The 17,506-nt window shown below is 31.6% G+C and overlaps 2 protein-coding genes across 3 annotated transcripts in view; both read left to right on the top strand.

The window, feature by feature from the left end:
• Positions 1-842: 842 nt before the first annotated feature.
• Positions 843-11,026, top strand: LOC110022890 (nipped-B-like protein B). 2 transcript variants are annotated; one of them, XM_020722032.1, is made up of 3 exons: positions 843-1,016; positions 5,220-5,343; positions 9,904-11,026. In XM_020722032.1, exon 3 carries the CDS (start codon positions 9,993-9,995, stop codon positions 11,016-11,018), a length of 1,026 nt encoding a protein of 341 aa, XP_020577691.1. In that variant the 5' UTR covers positions 843-1,016; positions 5,220-5,343; positions 9,904-9,992; the 3' UTR covers positions 11,019-11,026. The 2 variants fall into 2 exon arrangements, with proteins under 2 accessions (XP_020577691.1, XP_020577690.1); XM_020722031.1 differs by lacking the exon at positions 5,220-5,343.
• A 45-nt stretch (positions 11,027-11,071) lies between these two features.
• LOC110022889 (SART-1 family protein DOT2) overlaps positions 11,072-17,506 on the top strand; it is a 33,272-nt gene continuing 26,837 nt past the window's right edge. The window contains exon 1 of the mRNA XM_020722029.1: positions 11,072-11,210. Coding sequence (XP_020577688.1) covers positions 11,098-11,210 — 113 coding nt within the window. The 5' untranslated portion in view covers positions 11,072-11,097. The remainder of the gene's footprint in view (positions 11,211-17,506) is intronic.

Here is a 17,506-nt window from a genome sequence, read left to right on the forward strand (position 1 = left end):
GAAATCACGCTACGACGCCGGCGCGATAGAGGAAAAAAAAACGGCGCAGTAACACGAGGAATATTCCCTCGGTGTTATTCATGTGTTATAGTGTCATGAAAATATTCCTGGTGTTATAATAACAGTGTTATAATAACACAATAACACATCAATAACATATGAATAACACATGAATAACACACAATAACACATGAATAACACGGGGGAGAATATTCTCCCGTGTTATTGTATCATTTTTTGTCTGTCGGGAATATTTTTTTCTCTGTCGGGAATATTTTTTTCTCTGTCGGGAATATTTTCCGTGTTATTTAGGTGTTATTGTGTGTTATTCATGTGTTATTTTGTTCTGAGAATATTTTATGTGTTATAATAACACAATAACATATCAATAATACGCAATAACACATCAATAACACATCAATAAAATGTGAGGGAATATTCCCCGTGTTACTGCACCGTTTTTTTTCTCTGTCGCGTGAGGTGTCATGGCGTGATTTCATTGGCTACGCACGTTACTTGTACGTGCGTAGTACTGATGTAATATTTTTTCATAGAAGAGAAGGAATCGAACACTAGCTGATCGCGAACATCGAGCTGCCTTGACAGCCCTACTCCCTGTCCCTTCGGAAAAAAATTGTGTGCACAAAAGGTACTAAGCGCTGAGTACATAATAGATGTTATACTTGCGCTATATCACTTGTAATTTCTATATAATTTTCATATAAATTACATGTACGTGTGTGTCTATATATATATATATATATATATATATATATATATATAAAAAGAGAAACCCGAAATTTATTTATAAGATCAAATAAAGTGAATATAAAGTCTACTTACGCAAATTTTTCTCGGTTCAAAACCACCATCGCCTTCGTGAGCGGATCCTCCCGATACGGTCGCGCCTAGAGCTAGTCGGCAAGGCAACGACAGGATCCCGGCGTGCAGAGACCACCGGAACTTCCATTTTTCTCATCCTTCCACTCCGCTCCAGTCAGAAAACATCGAGGAAGGTTAGGCTGCTCGCGCCATTCTTCCTGCTTGCTCTTCCCGGATTTACTATAGAAGTCCTATATGTTAATCCCTCTATTTTTCTTTGCCCCACGGAAACCCTCGCCCTGCCTCGCAAAATTCCATTCCGAAAACCTTCGCCTCTAGCTGTCTCGCCCTCTCTTGCGAAAATCCCTTCCGAATACTCTCGCCAAAGCTCCCGCGGTCTAGCTCTTCCTCGCCGAAACCCACGCTCTCGCTCTCATATTGTGCCGCGGCCCTCGCCTCTTTATATGTATTTGTTTTTTTCCCAGGAAATTTGAGTGGCATGAGATCTAACAATTATGTTTAATTAGCATGTTTGAAGGTCAGAAAAGAGGAATTAGTTGTCCCACATTTGTTTACCTATATAATTTTTTAATCAGAAGTCTAGAACATCTAACATTATCAAGAAAGGCATGTTGATTACACTAGCTAAACAACTAGAAGTTTGAAAAGGTTAAAAACAATATGGGGACTTACATACATAGCGCCCAATTCTTATGCATCTATCTATCTCACACCCAAACTCTCATTTTTACAAAGCAAGCACCCAAATTTCCTTTTTCACTACTCACAAACAGTGAAATCCACATTTTAATCCATAGGTAGGGTGCTAATGTTGTAAAAAAATGAGGGTTTGGGTGTGAGAAAGGTAAATGCATAAGAATTGGGTGCTGTGTATGAAACAATAAACATGAGAAATTTATGAGTTTTGGGTGAATAGGGGAGATGCATGACTGGGCCATGACCGAGTTGAGCTTAAAACAGGCACAAGACATGGAACATTTTAGCCTTATAAGTTTCTCTATGCTAAAATATTTTGAATGAATCATTTGTCATTCAACTGTTATTGAGCAAATGCTCTTGATCAAAATATTGCAAATTTGTAAATATTATAATTTGCTTGCATAGACCTAAATTAAAGTGGTTATTTTTCAAGCTTCTATGAGTCCTAGAAATATCTGCCATCTACCAAACATTTTTCTCCCCCTATTTTGATCTTTCTTGCCATCACAGAACCCATTCATCTGATGAATAATGCATTATTCTTATATAAAGCCAACTGCACCTTAACCAAAAAAGGGAATTGCTGTTCATGAATCGACATCGTTTTGATTTGTCCATTTGTTCCACTTCTAACTATCTTGATAAATTGATCTATTGGAGGCATATTTCTGTTCTCCAAGCCAACTTGAACTAATATCTCTGGCCTTTTTGCGGCTGCTTTCACAACCTATATTGAAAGTAGCACCATGTCTAGCAACAATTGTTAGGGGTGTGTATTATTTGGTCAAAGTCGAAAAGCCAAACAAAACAAATTTGTTTGATTCGGTTCAGTTTCAAAATTACATATCAGTTTTTGATTATCGGTTATTGGTTTTGTTTTAATTTTCATTTAACCAAACAAATCGAAAACCCAAGTTCAATTAAAATTTTATGCTCTATTTTAATTTTATGTAAAATAAAAGCATCGTATGCAATATTTGATTGAAATAAATAGAGGATTGATGAAATTAAATCGATATTATACATGTAAGATATGTTATTCATGATATTTGTTCATAACCGAATTTCAACTGGCAATTAAATTTGCTTTTTTCTTAATTGAACCATTTAAACAGAATCCAATTTTTCTTTGCTCGGTTTAGTTTTATCAAAATATTGATTGGTTTGGTTTTCAAATTTTGAATTTTGTTTGCAACCGGTCTGGCGAAATTAAAAATTGATTCATCCAAACCCTACGCAACACTCAACTCTAATAGTAAGTTCTAATATGGATGATGAGACATACAGACAAGAAGAAAAAAAACAAGATGACAACTAGTCATAACAAGCATTATAAGGAAAAAAGACGCTTTAAACATGCTCCACGGAAATAGTAATTGAATTGTTTTCTATCTAGCCTATTGATTAAGTTGAGGAGCTAAAATATCATGAGGGTTAAGATCATTGTTCATTCATGCAAATCAAGACTAAAGAGTTGATCATATATGAGAAGAATAGTAGGGATAAAATAGTGAGTTGGTTCCAAATTTTGCATGCACATATGATCGGAAATAAGAGTAGTACTAAAATTTTTTGAGGGTAGAAATTGATCATCCGTATATTCTCCTTAGACTTGGATATTTAATTTCTTATGCATGAATGAGTCTTCAAACACTCTTAGTACAAGTTCCCAAAGTTTTGCTTGAAGAATAATATGAAGGAATATCCTTAGAATTTTACCTATAGTCAATAGTCACACGATTGCGAGCCACTTCAAACTTTTTTCTTCTGAGGATTAGCGATGTCCATTCACGCTAGAACTTTAGCCTTTTGCTACCACATAAACCTATAATGGATTATTAAAATTAGATCCCATAGAGTATGAGGTGAATTGGCTGAGGTATTAAAGTAATGCTTTGGAAAAGCAACTCCAACAAGCTGATAGGTGGTATTTTGGATGAGCCAATTTATAGAGACCATTTTAACATGTGCATTAGAGTCGAGGAATTTTAGGAGCTATAGTGGTGTGGAACCATTTATAGGAACGACTAAAAAGTCCATACTCTAATTAAAATTGCAATAGGAGACAATTTTATTTTCAAAGGTTGTAGGATCAAAGTATAGAGAAAAATGTGATTAAAACTTCCTTAAAATCAAACATAAACTTAAATGACATATCGGAAGACAAAAATACGAATGAACATCAATTTTAATATATTTTTAACAATCCTACTAGGAAATTTTAAAAATTCCATCATATTTATAGAAAGAAATTGCAACAAACTTTCACATTAAAGGATAGTAATCAATCTAATGTGAAATCCATAGCTTAAGGACTTTATAAGTAATTTGCCATATACTAACAAAGTTGCTGCACCTTAACATGCAAGAGAGTAGTCCATGGTGTGTCTTAGTCCTGGTCACCCCCTAAAAAATTGGATATCTAGTGTAAGACACAACACCTTAAAAATACAATCTCATCCTGAAAAGAGATGAAACAGATTAAAGGCAGTGTAAAACTTGGGATGAACTATACAACTAATATAAAGAAACCAAGTACAATTTGAGTTATTATTATTATAAATTCACATTATTTATAAAGACATTGTACAAATAATACAAATAATTTGAGCTTTCATGTTTGTGAGTTCCTCGTTTGTTGTCCCTTTCATGTTCATTTGATACGAATTTTAGTAGTCGACAAATATTTTCTTATGTAGGGGGCATTTAAAGGTAGGCTGAAGTTGTTTTAACATAAACTTTATGTACTAATAATTAATTTTGTTCGGTGGTGTGGATGTTCTTCCCAAGCAATTCAGACGTTCATGCTTTTAGGTGTAATTCGTTTTGTAAAATGAGCGATGATTGAAAGTGTTGGTTGCAATCAAGACTTGTTTAGTCTATTTTTTATGATATTACATCTATCATACATCTTCAACACCATATTTAGCTGTATTTGATTGCCAAGCAATGTCATGGTCAACATAAATAATGGGTTATTGTAGTTCATTTTAACTTAGTTCTAGTTCAAGTCTATAGTGCTAAAAGTTTCAAGTGTTGAGGTAAGTTCTTGTCGTGCTCCTACACAAGCTTAGAGTTGTTTATGGGTATTTTTCTTACTCGATTATGTTCTTTTAAAACGACATTGATTTTGACATTTTCTTACTCTCATTGTGCTTTTATATTTTCCTTTTATTGTTTTTTTTACTTTGATCAATTTATTTTCTTAATTTTTTAATTTTTTTGAGTGTTGTTATTAACAATTTCTACAGTGCTTTTGAACCATCTCCCTGCAGAGCCATTTATGAAAATGTTGGGCATTCACACTAATCTAGTAAAGTCATTTATGAATGGTATATGTGTATCTTAAATGTATGTACAAGTCTTCATAATTTCACGAAAATTTACAATTTTTGATTTCGAAATGTGTCAAGAATGATGCTCTATCACAATGATACACTCCCTAAATCGTTCTAGAATGTAAACGAGTCGAATATCATTCAAGGGCTATTTGGTTTGCCAAAAAAATAATGTAATGTAAAATGAATGCAGTGCAGGAGTAATGCATTATATTTAAAGTACTTTGGAGCTGTTTGGTTCAGTGTAAAACGAACAAACAACTTTATTTTTTATTGTTTGGTTTGAAGTTGAAAAAAATGTATTTCAATGTATTTAAGAAGTAATGCGTTTGTTGGCAGCGTGGGTGAGTAGCGTTGGTGGCTTGCAACGGGCTGCTAGCATGGCTTGCGGCGGGCGGCTGGTTGGGCATGCGACAATAGGCATAACTAGCGGCGGCAACCAACAACAATACTTTACATAGAGGTGTGAATTTAAAAATCGGCTAAATCGATCAAATTCCAAATGCAGAGATAATGAACTATATAATGTACTCTACATTTGATCATATTTTCTACTGTATTTGAAATTTGGCAGATGAAATGCCAAAATTCTTAAAACCAATGCAAAGCAAATACAATACATTGGTTTTTCGCAGACCAAATAGTCCCTTAGCTGATTGAATATACTTCAGTGCTCATTTTAGTATCTTACTAGAATCTGATGGATGATTAACTCAATTTTCTAAATATACCTTAAACAATACATAACACATTATTTAAATAGGCATGATAAGTTTTAAATTGACATATAATCTGTAAAATCAACAAGTCATATAAAACATAAGTAATTCAAAGCATATTATTTACATACATCTACAGAGCATTCAATATATATCAAAGTGTTTATACAAAATATAAATTTCATTTGATGTACTACTTCAATGCTCTACTACACACAACATCTATACAACAAAATATATTAACATGTTAGCCTCAATATTTTCTTTGATTTTTTCTTGTTAAAACAATTATAATAATTTATTGAATTGTGTGGCGTTGCAAGATAAATAAATCTAATTCAGAGTTTTAATACTGAAGAATGGTAGAATAATATCCGTGAATTCACATAATCGTAAAATTGAGTATAAATGGCTAACAAGATTATCTTAACATTTCAAAATTAAACTTTGATTACATAAATATTAATATTAAAATATTTGTATAAAGAAATGATAACAAGATTATAAATATAATTTTATTCACTATATTATGTCAGCCAATGATCTAATTTCTTACATATTAATTTAAATGCATAAATTGCCGAGCCATCCCTCTATAACATGACATTTTTTGAGTGTAATTTCTTTTAATCATTGAATATTTAAATGAAAATGTGAATCTATTTTAATAATGTCAAATGGATAAATTGTAGATGCTAAATGCTTTCATTTAAAAGTGTCACTAATTAACAAAATATTTATATAATAATAATATATTTAATCTGTAGCTTTTAGCCTCAATATTTATGTTTGGTTTACATACGAGTTATAGGCTGTAAACATACATAAGACTCAATATGAATAATTTCTATAGTATTGCATACATAAGTCTCATTTAACTATAAATGCATATGAAACAGGCTAAAGAAATTTGTTTCTCTATTAAAATTTTCATATCTTACCCAATTTATGATTTACTACTATGATTTGCTAGCTTGAAACTTTTTTTTTTTTGTAAACAGTTTTAATATTATTTCTCTTAATACATGCATCGAAAATCACCGTGCTAATTTAAAATTGATTTGTCAAGAAAAATATCAAACGCTAAATTTTAAATAAAAATACTTTTTTATCTAATTTTTTTCTTTTAATCCTCTCATTTCTTCATCTTTTCTCTCTCCACCTCTTTTTCTCTTTTTCTCTTCCTTTTTTACCTTTTTTTTCTTCTTTTTTTTCCTTTCTTATTTTCTTTTTCTCCCCTCTCCCTATTTTCCTTTAGCCTTCTTCCAGGTTCATGTGATGGAGAAATGAGGTTGTTTTGAAATGCTAAGTATATAACATTACTATGCATACATCTCTCTCTCTCTCTCTCTCTCTTATATATATATATATATATATATATATATATGTATATATCTTTGTAATTAAACTTACCATACTTAATATCATTACAATCCGATCTATTGCGTGCTTACTAAAGTGGAAAAGAAAAACTAAATCCGTTGAATGCTTTAGTTACCAACGAACAATATTATTAATTAATCCAAATGGAATTTAATTCTATAGCTTTCTGTCTTGATGAATTAGCATTTTCATCTACGTTATTCAAAATGTAGAATGTAATGGACTGATTTTTAAAAAAGATAAAATTTTTTGGTAAACTTTATTTAGGGTTTTTGCACTTGTAACTTATAAAAAATTGTGTATTACATGCACAGGAGCACTTATTTTTGGGAATTAAGCAGGGGTTAGTTTTGTATTTCATATCTATGCCTCGCGGTTGAAGTTGACAAAGGTGAGATGATGGATGGCCACATCGAGGCGTATACACAATTGGCTTTTTATCCTCTCTTTTTTTAACCATTTACTTATTTTTCTAATTTTTGTGGGATTTTTTGCTTTTTTTGGTGGAATTTTTTATGTTCACTATTAAATGCATTCGAAGTTATATATATTTTACAAACAAATTCATTGCTGATTGTGGGTGTTGCGTGATTTGTTTGGAGTTGTCTAAATATTCTTTTTAACATATCTATTTAATTTTTGTTGAACAGGGTTTGTGGTTATGTTTTTATCATTATTAGTGGCAGATAAATAATGACCTTAATTCATAGATTTTCAATCAATAGACTTCCCATAAATTTTCCAGTTTTTTCTATTTGTGTCTATACTTATGGGAGTGATCAGCTCAGGGCCTTGTTTTTCCTTGGTGAAGTTCTTATTATAGCATACATTCCTTGAGAAGAAGGGTAGAACTCTCTGTGTAGGTTGAAGTTTTTTGATTTTTTATCATGATCTTCTTGGGACTTTCTTTTCTACAAACTTCATCAATAGAAAAGACTTATTAAATACATAGGAGCATTTTTATCTCACATATCCAACCCCTGACTTATTCAAGATTCTTGTTGGGTTGTCTAAGAAGAAATTTAAATATACTATCTCTTATCGGTGTTTGTCTTTTTGGCAGCATCCTAAAACACTTCTTATCTAGTCCTTCAAAGGCATTCAGTTATTGTCAATATTGACTAAGGGTGTTGTAGTATTGTTTAACCTCTTTATCGAAGATCTTTTAGGGCATCTTGCCTTTAATTTCAAATATTTCTGCCATATTTTTGCTGTTATAGTTTTTTTTTTGGTGGCAAAGTCATAGGTTTTATATGTGATTCTATGAGGCTTGAAATTTTGATCTTTTATTTGATAAGCAAAACCATGCTATTTTTGGGTAGGGATATAATCGAGCTGAGTCGAGCTGAGCCGAGTATATCATTGTTCGGACTTGACTTGATATAATTATAAGTTGTTTATGTTCGGCTTGAACTTGGGTCGAGCTTTCATACATTGTTCAAGCTTGATTTGTTCAACTTTTTCAATGTTTGAACTTGATTTGTTTATGACAAGTGAACGAGTATTTAAATGAGTTAAAAATTCAAATGAAAATCTAGATTTTCATATAAAAAACTTATTAAATAATTTTTCAATTCTAATCGTCGCTGCTAATTTGTTGATTATGAACTTTAAAACCTTTAAATTTTATTAGTTAGTTACATAATTCTTATTGATAGGACTACACTAGTTTAAATTTGCAAGTGGAGGAACTAAATTGATCCTAAAAGTTATATGAATGATTGTTTACTTAATCATATTAATTAGAAAAATTATAGCAATAAGACAATCCACATTAATGTTGTTGGTAATTGCAATGTGATGGTTATAAAAAATGAACTCATTATATTTAAGGTTATAAAATCTCTACAAGAAAAATCTTTTATGACACTTTCTTTAACTGTAAATATTATCATTAACTTATTAATAAAATAAATATATAATTAATAAATAAACTAAAATTATCATTGATATAATAATATATTATTACTAAATCTATAAGTAAATAAATTCTAACTAATTAATTTTTATTTAAATAATATATCATATATAATAGGAGTTATTATTGAGTATTTAATAAGTTACTTGTTGAACTACAAACAAGTGTTTTCGTGAACATAATCGAAAAAGTTTGACTATGTTCACGTTCAGTTCGTTTATGCTTCGAGCTTTTAAAAATTGTTCAAGCTTGTTTATTTACTAATTTGAACGAACATTAAGTCTTAATCGGGTCGACTTCAAGTTGTTCATCGAGTGCATTTGTTCATTTACAACCCTATTTTTGGGATCGTTATATTTTGAAATATGGATTTTGTTTTTTAGAGTAATGGCATTACGAGTTAGATAATTTTCTTTGCCTCTTTCACTGATAAACATCATAATGAATAAAGTCCATTGTTGAAAATTTTGTTTGTTCAGTTTTTGCTCAATCACTGGTGAGTTGGATAAGTTTTCATCATGTGAAGAGAAGCCTTCGCTCTGTTATCGGAGTTTATATATATAGGTACCGTTTTCAAAAGATTGATGGAGCGATGAATCATTTTGTCTTCTACCTCACGATTTGTTTCATTTTTCTCAAGAAATAATTATTGAAAATTGTTAAAAGGTCTATAGTAACATAACTTCTCCAAAATAAAAAAATAAAAAAAATGAATAAAAAATGTCCAAATATTATCTAGATATATATAAGAGTTTTTTGAGATAAACATAATTTGGCTACACTTTTCTACACAAATAACATAATTAACAAAATTATGATTGCATTTTAATTTTTGCACGTTTGCTCCTGAGGATTTCATTTATTTATTTATTTATTTATTTTTTATGTGTTTGCATAATCTCACTTTGTAGGAAGAATCTAGAATATGAACTTTTTGTAATATGTTTTTTTTTTCTCGCTTTTATATTGAAAAATTTAATTTATGTCAATGTTTTTGTTGTAGCATTGAAGTTGAGATCAGGCATCAATTTCAAGGGAATTTTGAAAGATTCAGCTCAAACTTTTTAGTTTCGGGCTTTGAACAATTTTATTATGGCAGAGGAGGAAGCAGTACAATCCAGTGAATGGCAAGGTGAGGAAGAAAATGTCAGAAATGATTTCTCCAAAAGAATTAGGAGGAGTCAAAGAGCTTATGATCATAATGAGATGGAAATAGACAATGAAACAGAGAAATCAAGGGAAGCGAGAAAGCTTGATAGCAAGGAGATGAGGAAAGAAAGGCGGAAAGAAAAAGACTACGGAGGTAAGGACAAGGACAGGTCGAAGCAAAGGGAAAAAGAGGATATTTTAGGTAGAGACATGGACAAACATGGTTCAAGGGAAGGGAGGGGTGGTAGTAGAGAGAAAGGGAAGGAAGAGAAGGATGATTATGGTAAGGAGAGGGAGGAGCTTGGGTTGGACAAAGAAAAAAATAGAGACAAGGTTCGCGAGATGGATTATGATCGAATAAAGCCTCGAGAAGATAGAGAAAATAGAAGAGAAAAAGATAGAGGGAAAGAACATGAAAAGGGCAAAGATATTGATCATAACAAAGAGCAAAGCATTAATAAGGAATGTGATGTAGGTCGAGGTCATGTGAAGGATAAAGGAAGGGAAAGAAAAGTCAAAGAAAGGGAATGTGATAGGGATAAAGGTATTGATCGTGGTAAAGAGCGCAGCTTTGACAAGGAGCATGACCAAACCCGTGGTCATTTGAAGAATAGAGCAAGGGAGGTTCAAAAGGAGAAAGAGGTTGAGAGGAATAGAGGATTGCATCATGAGCGTGAGCATGGGAGAGATAGGGACAGGGTACATGATCATCATAAGGATCGAGACAAAAATTGGGAGAGTGATAGAGATAAAGAACATGATAAGAGCAAAATTTCTTATAGAGACTACAATAAGGAGATTGATAAAGAGTTAGAGAGAGATAGAGTGAAGGAGAAAGATCGTGAAAGGGGAAAGGACAGAGAAAAGGTAAAGGACAAAAAGAGAAAAACCAAAAGATCGAGAAGAGAAGGACAAGGGCAAGAAAAAGCACAGAGAGAAGGAAGAGGATGTAGTCATAGATCAAGATAAATCAAGAGGAAGAGATAGAGAGAGCAATGCTATTAGAGATAAGGAGGTTGACGTGGAAGAAAACCTTCATGTAAAGAGCATGGTTGAGATTCATGAAATCGTCAACGCATCAAGTGATATTTCTTTTGATAGTCATAGTGTAAAGGGGTTGGGTTCACAAACATCCTCTGAGCTGAAGGAGCGTTTAAAAAAGTAAGTTCTGTAATATTATGAAAGTTATATTTTTCTCTTTTAAGGTTATTGATCTAAGACCATATGGAAGCTCATATATTTCTTATCAACACTTGGGATCTGCCACTTTAAATCATGTTAAAAATTCATTTTTGATTTCAAATTTAATGCATCTCATATGTATTATTTTTGTTACTTGACTTCTTTTCATTCCATTTGCATTTCTTTCCATTAATGGCATTTTCACACCTTATTTGTGTTTTACATTGTCCAGTTCCATTAAAATGATGTCTATTAATGGCAAAGCTGCTCTTTCAAGAAACTTGTGACATTATAACATTTTTTTATTGTGTTACTGTGTTTTATCTTTATCTTGTGTTCTGTCAGTTTAAACATCCAAAACATAAAAATTATCATCTTAAGGGACCAACATTAATTCAACGCATGAAAAAATATTTCTTTATTGTTGAAAAAATTATAGTTGTGCCATTTATATTAAATATGTACGAACATATACTCTGTTTGTTGATCCACATTCTAAAAATTACTAGGTGATTGAATATTTCACTTTTTAAGAACATTTGATCGTTCATCAAATATGCTGGAAAATTTGGCAGCCTTTAATATCCCTCACTAAAAGTAATAAAACATGTATTTTAGTCGAGTCCATTGAAATTGTTCTAGATTTATTTTTATGCTTGCTAAAAAAGTATTTAATTTGAGTGCTACATTGTGAAGTTAATGTATCATTATTCAACTATTTAAGCAATCCGTTTGGTGTTTTTTTTGTAAGCTTGATGCATTACCAAATCATTTTTCAAGTTTTATGATATTTTACATCATACCAAATTTTATGAAGTTTTAATTGAAATTCAATGGTTTATATATATATTCTGCTAATTCGTATCAAGGTTTTAAAATTTGGCTTTGGTCAAAATTTAAAGTTTTAATTTCAGTGTTTTGATAGTTTTAAGTTTTAGGAACTTGCTTTGGTAGGTTTCAATATTAGAATATTTTAAAAATATTTTTAAGTTATGAAATTAAGAGAATTATCAACTTGGAAGTCTGAGTTGCAAACCATGAAAGTTCATGGAGTTTTGAGTGGTAGAGCTTATTCAAAATCTATGAGTTTTGTTTTTAATTATTGAAATTCATCCGAAATTTCATGGCACCAAAAGCTGCTATGGATTTTCCATCAGAATTCTTATAGAACTAGTAGAAATTTAAAATATTAATAATTTTCTTGTCCGCTTTAATTAAAACTTCTCCTATTTGTATCAAGAGAAATCTTGGGCTTCACCTCTTTAATTTTTATCAAGAGAAAGCCTGTGCTTCAGCATATTTTAAATTAATTAATTAAGCGCTTCATATTTTTTGCTACCAATGAAATGCTGGTTTTAAAATGTTTTATCTGACAAAGTGTTCTATTTGCAAACATGTATTAATTATTATAGTTTTATTTTTTATGATAAAAATACTGGAATCATCAGGTAGGCCCTTACTTTAAATGATTGTGCAGATTGAATTGTTGAATTTGTGGAATTATAACTATCCATGAAACTACTTAAATGAAGAAAGGGTTTGATTATGCTTTTGACTAGGAGCAATGAACATGAAATTTGAAAGTGAAGCGGTGTCCTCAAACTTGAGATTTAAGCTTTTCATCCAAAGATCATGAAATCACTAGAGGTTTTTGGGGAATATCATTGCACTTTTAGCCTGAGTGTACATGGCTTAGAGCTTGTTGGCTTTCTGTACTAGATTAGATATCTAATTGCTTTATTTTTTTGGTCAAAACAACGGATTTGTTTCGTAACAAAATTCCTTTTAGCGGTTTTGGAAAAGTTTAATGACGTAATAGCTGTCCTTAGTAATGTTATATTATCAGATGCAAATAGAAAAGGTAAGAAGGATGTTGAGCTTTGTAGATGGAGTGGATTGAGGTCCATCATTCCTTTGGTATTGTTTCTGGTAAGCCTTTCACTGTGATGGTGAATCTCCTCCCTTGGTGATGCATTTTTCCTCCTGAGAACGATCTTCATCGTTACCAAGGAAAAAGATCTAGTTGTTTGAGATGTTTGGCCAAGGATTACTTTTCCCAGGATTGTAGGAATGCTAATTTTTGTCATAGTTATAAAATGGTTGGCCACTCCAGCACTCCAACAATCTCTTTCCGTATATTTTTTTTTCGAAGACATTGAAAAGTAAAAAATTATTTTTGCAATTCTTTGGCTTTCTATATCGGATTTAAAAATCAAGAAAATGATTTTCATATGCTCTGTGTGGACATTGGAATAAAACTAATTTCATTCCATTATTTTTATAAATCTTTTATCTTTCTTCATCAAATTTAGATCTATAGAAACTCTTTCAAAGTTAGATCTATAGAAATTCTTGAATCCTCTTTGAATAGAGATTGCATCTACCTTAATGGTTTCGTTTTTAAGGTGAAAAAATGGGATGAGAACGTGGGCCGTTCTAATGCTATTATTGTGAAAGGTTCTGGCTAGACTTTCACTATCTGCTTTTTTGTCATTGTAATTGGTTTGCTCTTGATTTCATTTCTCCAATTTTGGGAACCTGATTTGTAGGGATAGTCATACTATTCTTAAAGCTGTTCTTCATGAAGCTTTGGTGATGGTTGCAGTCAATGATCTTAAAGCATTCTTGTGGAAGGGTTTGTTTTCCCTGATTTCCTTTCAACTTTAAATTATGGTATGGCTCTTGTTATTATATCCTACAAGGCTGAAAGCGAAGCTAAGAGAAGTTTTCCCCGTTAATTAGGTTTATTCCACATATTTTCCTGCAACCTCTCTTTCCACAGGCATTGCTAAAAATCTGGGAGCGGTTTCAGATTCCATTAATTCTGAAAATTTGAGAGAGGAATCAATAAAAATATATTGTCGTGTTCCACATTTCATACAGCTGTTGTGGTAGATTAGGCCCCAATTCCTCAATATCCTTCAGTAAATTCTTTTGAATTGACTACCTCAGCTTTTCCATTTATCTTCCATTTCATGTAAAGGTGGTTCTAGAATTGTCCCTTCTTCCTTTATTCCTACAACTGCGCTTATTGCAGTTTGATTCCCCGCAGGATAATAGTACTTCCATATTTTCCACCATTCTGATGGCAACTATAATATGAACATTCTGGAAGAATCATATAAAGTAAATCTGACAGCTTTAGGCTTGAATTAGATGCGGAATTCTATTGATCCATCTTTTCTGGATTTTGAGGCTTTTTCTGCTATTAATTTTCTCTATGTAATTGGTTCCATGTATTGCTGATGATGTACACAAACAAGGTAATAAAATTTTTAATTCGACAGTAAAAAAAGTCATTCTATATTCATGAATAGGAAATTAACTTCTGGCTTCATTTGAAAATGGAATACAACCCACTTTGCTTGCTGAGAATCCTACTCTCAAATCATTCTTCTATCTAGCATCTTATTTTTAAAACATGTCATTAAAAAGATTTCCATTCTAAGTTACTAAAGGATGCTAAATGAAGTTTAATGCTTTACAACACCCAAATCTTTCTCATTTGTAATTCAAGCCAAACATGACTTATGCTTAATCCCATTATGTTCTTTTTATGTTGGCACTTTCGTGGAGGGTTTCGGAAATGTTTTCAAATGAAGCTCACTTTAGCCTTTGGTTGGTAGCTTAGACCTCTAACAAAGAGGTTGAGTTTGAGGCATTGCATACGTGGTGTGTATGAGTTTGAGATTAAATCTGCCCAAATGTTACGTTTTAATGCTTTCTTACTTGGTGAATATTTTCCCTTCATGAGCATTGGTACTTTGAGCATGCATTACATTAGTTAAAAAAGAAAATTGGTTAAAGAAAAGATTGATCAATTGTAGTTTTAAATTATTCATCTTCAAGATTTTAATTTTTTAACCCTCTTTGGACATTGTTAAATCTCTTGTACCTTCAATAATCAAGAGAATAACATATTTGCTAGGCTATTATTTCCAATTTTCAATCGCATCAACTCTCTGCCTATTGCTGCATCGTGCCCTAATTATGAACACAATATTTCTTTACGTCCATCTACCATTTTCTTATGCGCTTGAGCTAAGTATCTCCTTTTCTAGTCACTATGGGCATGGATTCCTAAGTTTCGCTTCTTCCATGCTATAGTTTTGTGCTTAATTGTGTTGTAGACTGTCTCTGGTGCAAATACTTTGTGAAGCTTGTCTTATTTTCTCTCGGTATCTATGAAACTTAGGGAGAACCTTATTTTGTTTTCATCTTTTATTTTCTACTTGATGGTGAATTTTTGCTTTTTTTTTTATGGTTGTTGTCATGCTATTATCTTTCGTTGGTTTCCCCCTGAGCTTCCAACCTTTTATCCAGGTGGAGTTTGACTTTCCTTAGGTTTTTCCTTTTGTGTGTTGTCTAGTAATTCCATGTCTCCTATTACATGACCTCAATGCTCATTCACTAATGTTGTTAGTGATTTGACTTTCCTTCGGTTTTTCCTTTTGTGTGTTGTCTAGTAATTCTATGCCTCCTATTACATGACCTCAATGCTCATTTACTAATGTTGTTAGTGATTCAAATGTTGCTAACTTTCACCTCTTGCCATCCAACTAATACTTTTCTGGGGCATTTACATATCGCACAATTCTTATGTGTTTGCGTATCTCACACCCAAACTTTCATAGTTACGTACATAATACTCAAATCTTTAATATCATATAAAAAATAACACTATTATCACTTTTTAAAAGTGCACCTTTTCATGCATAGGTTTAAGGCACCAAAGTGCTATGTTCGTGCACCAAAGTGCTATGTTCGTGTTCGTAAATATGAAAGTTTAGGCATTTGATATGTAAATACATAAGAATTGTGTGCTACATATTTATATCTCCCTTTTTTTTCTACCGAGATTTAGCTGCACTATAACAAAAGTGCCCTTCATTTTATTAATGCAAGCTTGCTATCTTATTAACCAGTGAGATGATATCTGTGCTTGCTAAACCACTCTCTTCCAATTATTGGAGAATATTTTATTGGTTATCCTGAATTGGAGGTAATTGGCAAATTAATGTCCTATTTATATTTGATGGATGAATTCTTTGTTAAGTTCATTTATTCTCGTCATATCATACTAAGTCTTTCTTTAACTGTAGACTATAGTAAACTTTTCTTACGATGCTTATATTATATCAGATGCTTTCTGATGCGCATGCTGTAATGTTTCCCACATTTTGATTGCTTTGTGGAATCCCTATCACTCCTGTTTGAATCTTATTTCTACTAATTCGTCTGCATCATTTCAATTAGTCTACTTTATCCTTATTGGCTTCAGTATTGATAAACTTTTGCAGCTGCATGTTGTGATCATTTGTCTTACTAGACTTCCGTGGTTAGAGTTTTGTTGTAATTTTACGTTAAATTTGATATTAATGAGGTTTTACATGGTTAGAGTTTTGTTGTAATTTTACGTTATATTTGTTATTGATGAGGTGTGGATTAGATCCATGTTATCAAGGCATTAATGAAGGGCCAAATTTGAAAACATCTTATACTACTCCTCTTGCTATGCTTTTGTACATAACTTCTCAGGCCATTTCAAGGCTCATCTTGGTGTGAGAAATTTTAAAGATCATCAAAATTTTTCACTAGAAGCTCAAATTCAAGTACCTACCTTGTTGTTGGATGATCCTCTCTGATCACTTTGGGTTTGATCTCAAAGTTTGAAGCCATGTTCAAACTCTCTTTTAGATATAGTAGCTGACATTCTCGTCACTTCATCATTCGTTAATGTTATCATTAATAATAATTATCATATTCTTAAAACATCTATACTTTGTCCTATTTGTGAAGAAAATGATGATGATATATCATAGGAGCTATGTGATTAGATTGAAGTTTTCAGAGTTTCGGTTTCCGATGGAAAATAAATTTCATAATATATTTATCAGAATGGGTGGGAATTGAAAAAAAATCACTTGACACTTATCTCTATTTACAAGAATGTGAACTAAGTGATCCAAATGAATAATTTTATGATTTTCATGATTTATATGATGTTTCTTTTTTGGCCATTTTGTCTCTTTCTATACTTTTATTTTTTTTTCCTGATAATTTGTGGTAATCTTTGTTGCACTCATTTTTTTTTTTAAATAATATCATGCTTAAAAGAAAATAGAATAATATTTTCTCTAAATTAGATGGACTTTTTTATCTGCTTTATGTAGGGTTGTAAATGAACTGAGTCGAAGTGAGAACTACTTTGTTCATGTTTGTTTATTTATATTCTTATTGAGTATGAGTATGATTTGAGTTTTAAAATATCACAA

The sequence above is a fragment of the Phalaenopsis equestris genome, unplaced genomic scaffold (genome assembly GCF_001263595.1).
Source record: "Phalaenopsis equestris unplaced genomic scaffold, ASM126359v1 Scaffold000203, whole genome shotgun sequence".
In the NCBI taxonomy this organism is placed as follows: Eukaryota; Viridiplantae; Streptophyta; class Magnoliopsida; order Asparagales; family Orchidaceae; genus Phalaenopsis; species Phalaenopsis equestris.

Bases quoted from the DNA above. Each gene is read 5' to 3' on its own strand.
- LOC110022890 (XM_020722032.1), top strand. From the start codon at position 9,993: ATGGCAGAGGAGGAAGCAGTACAATCCAGTGAATGGCAAGGTGAGGAA.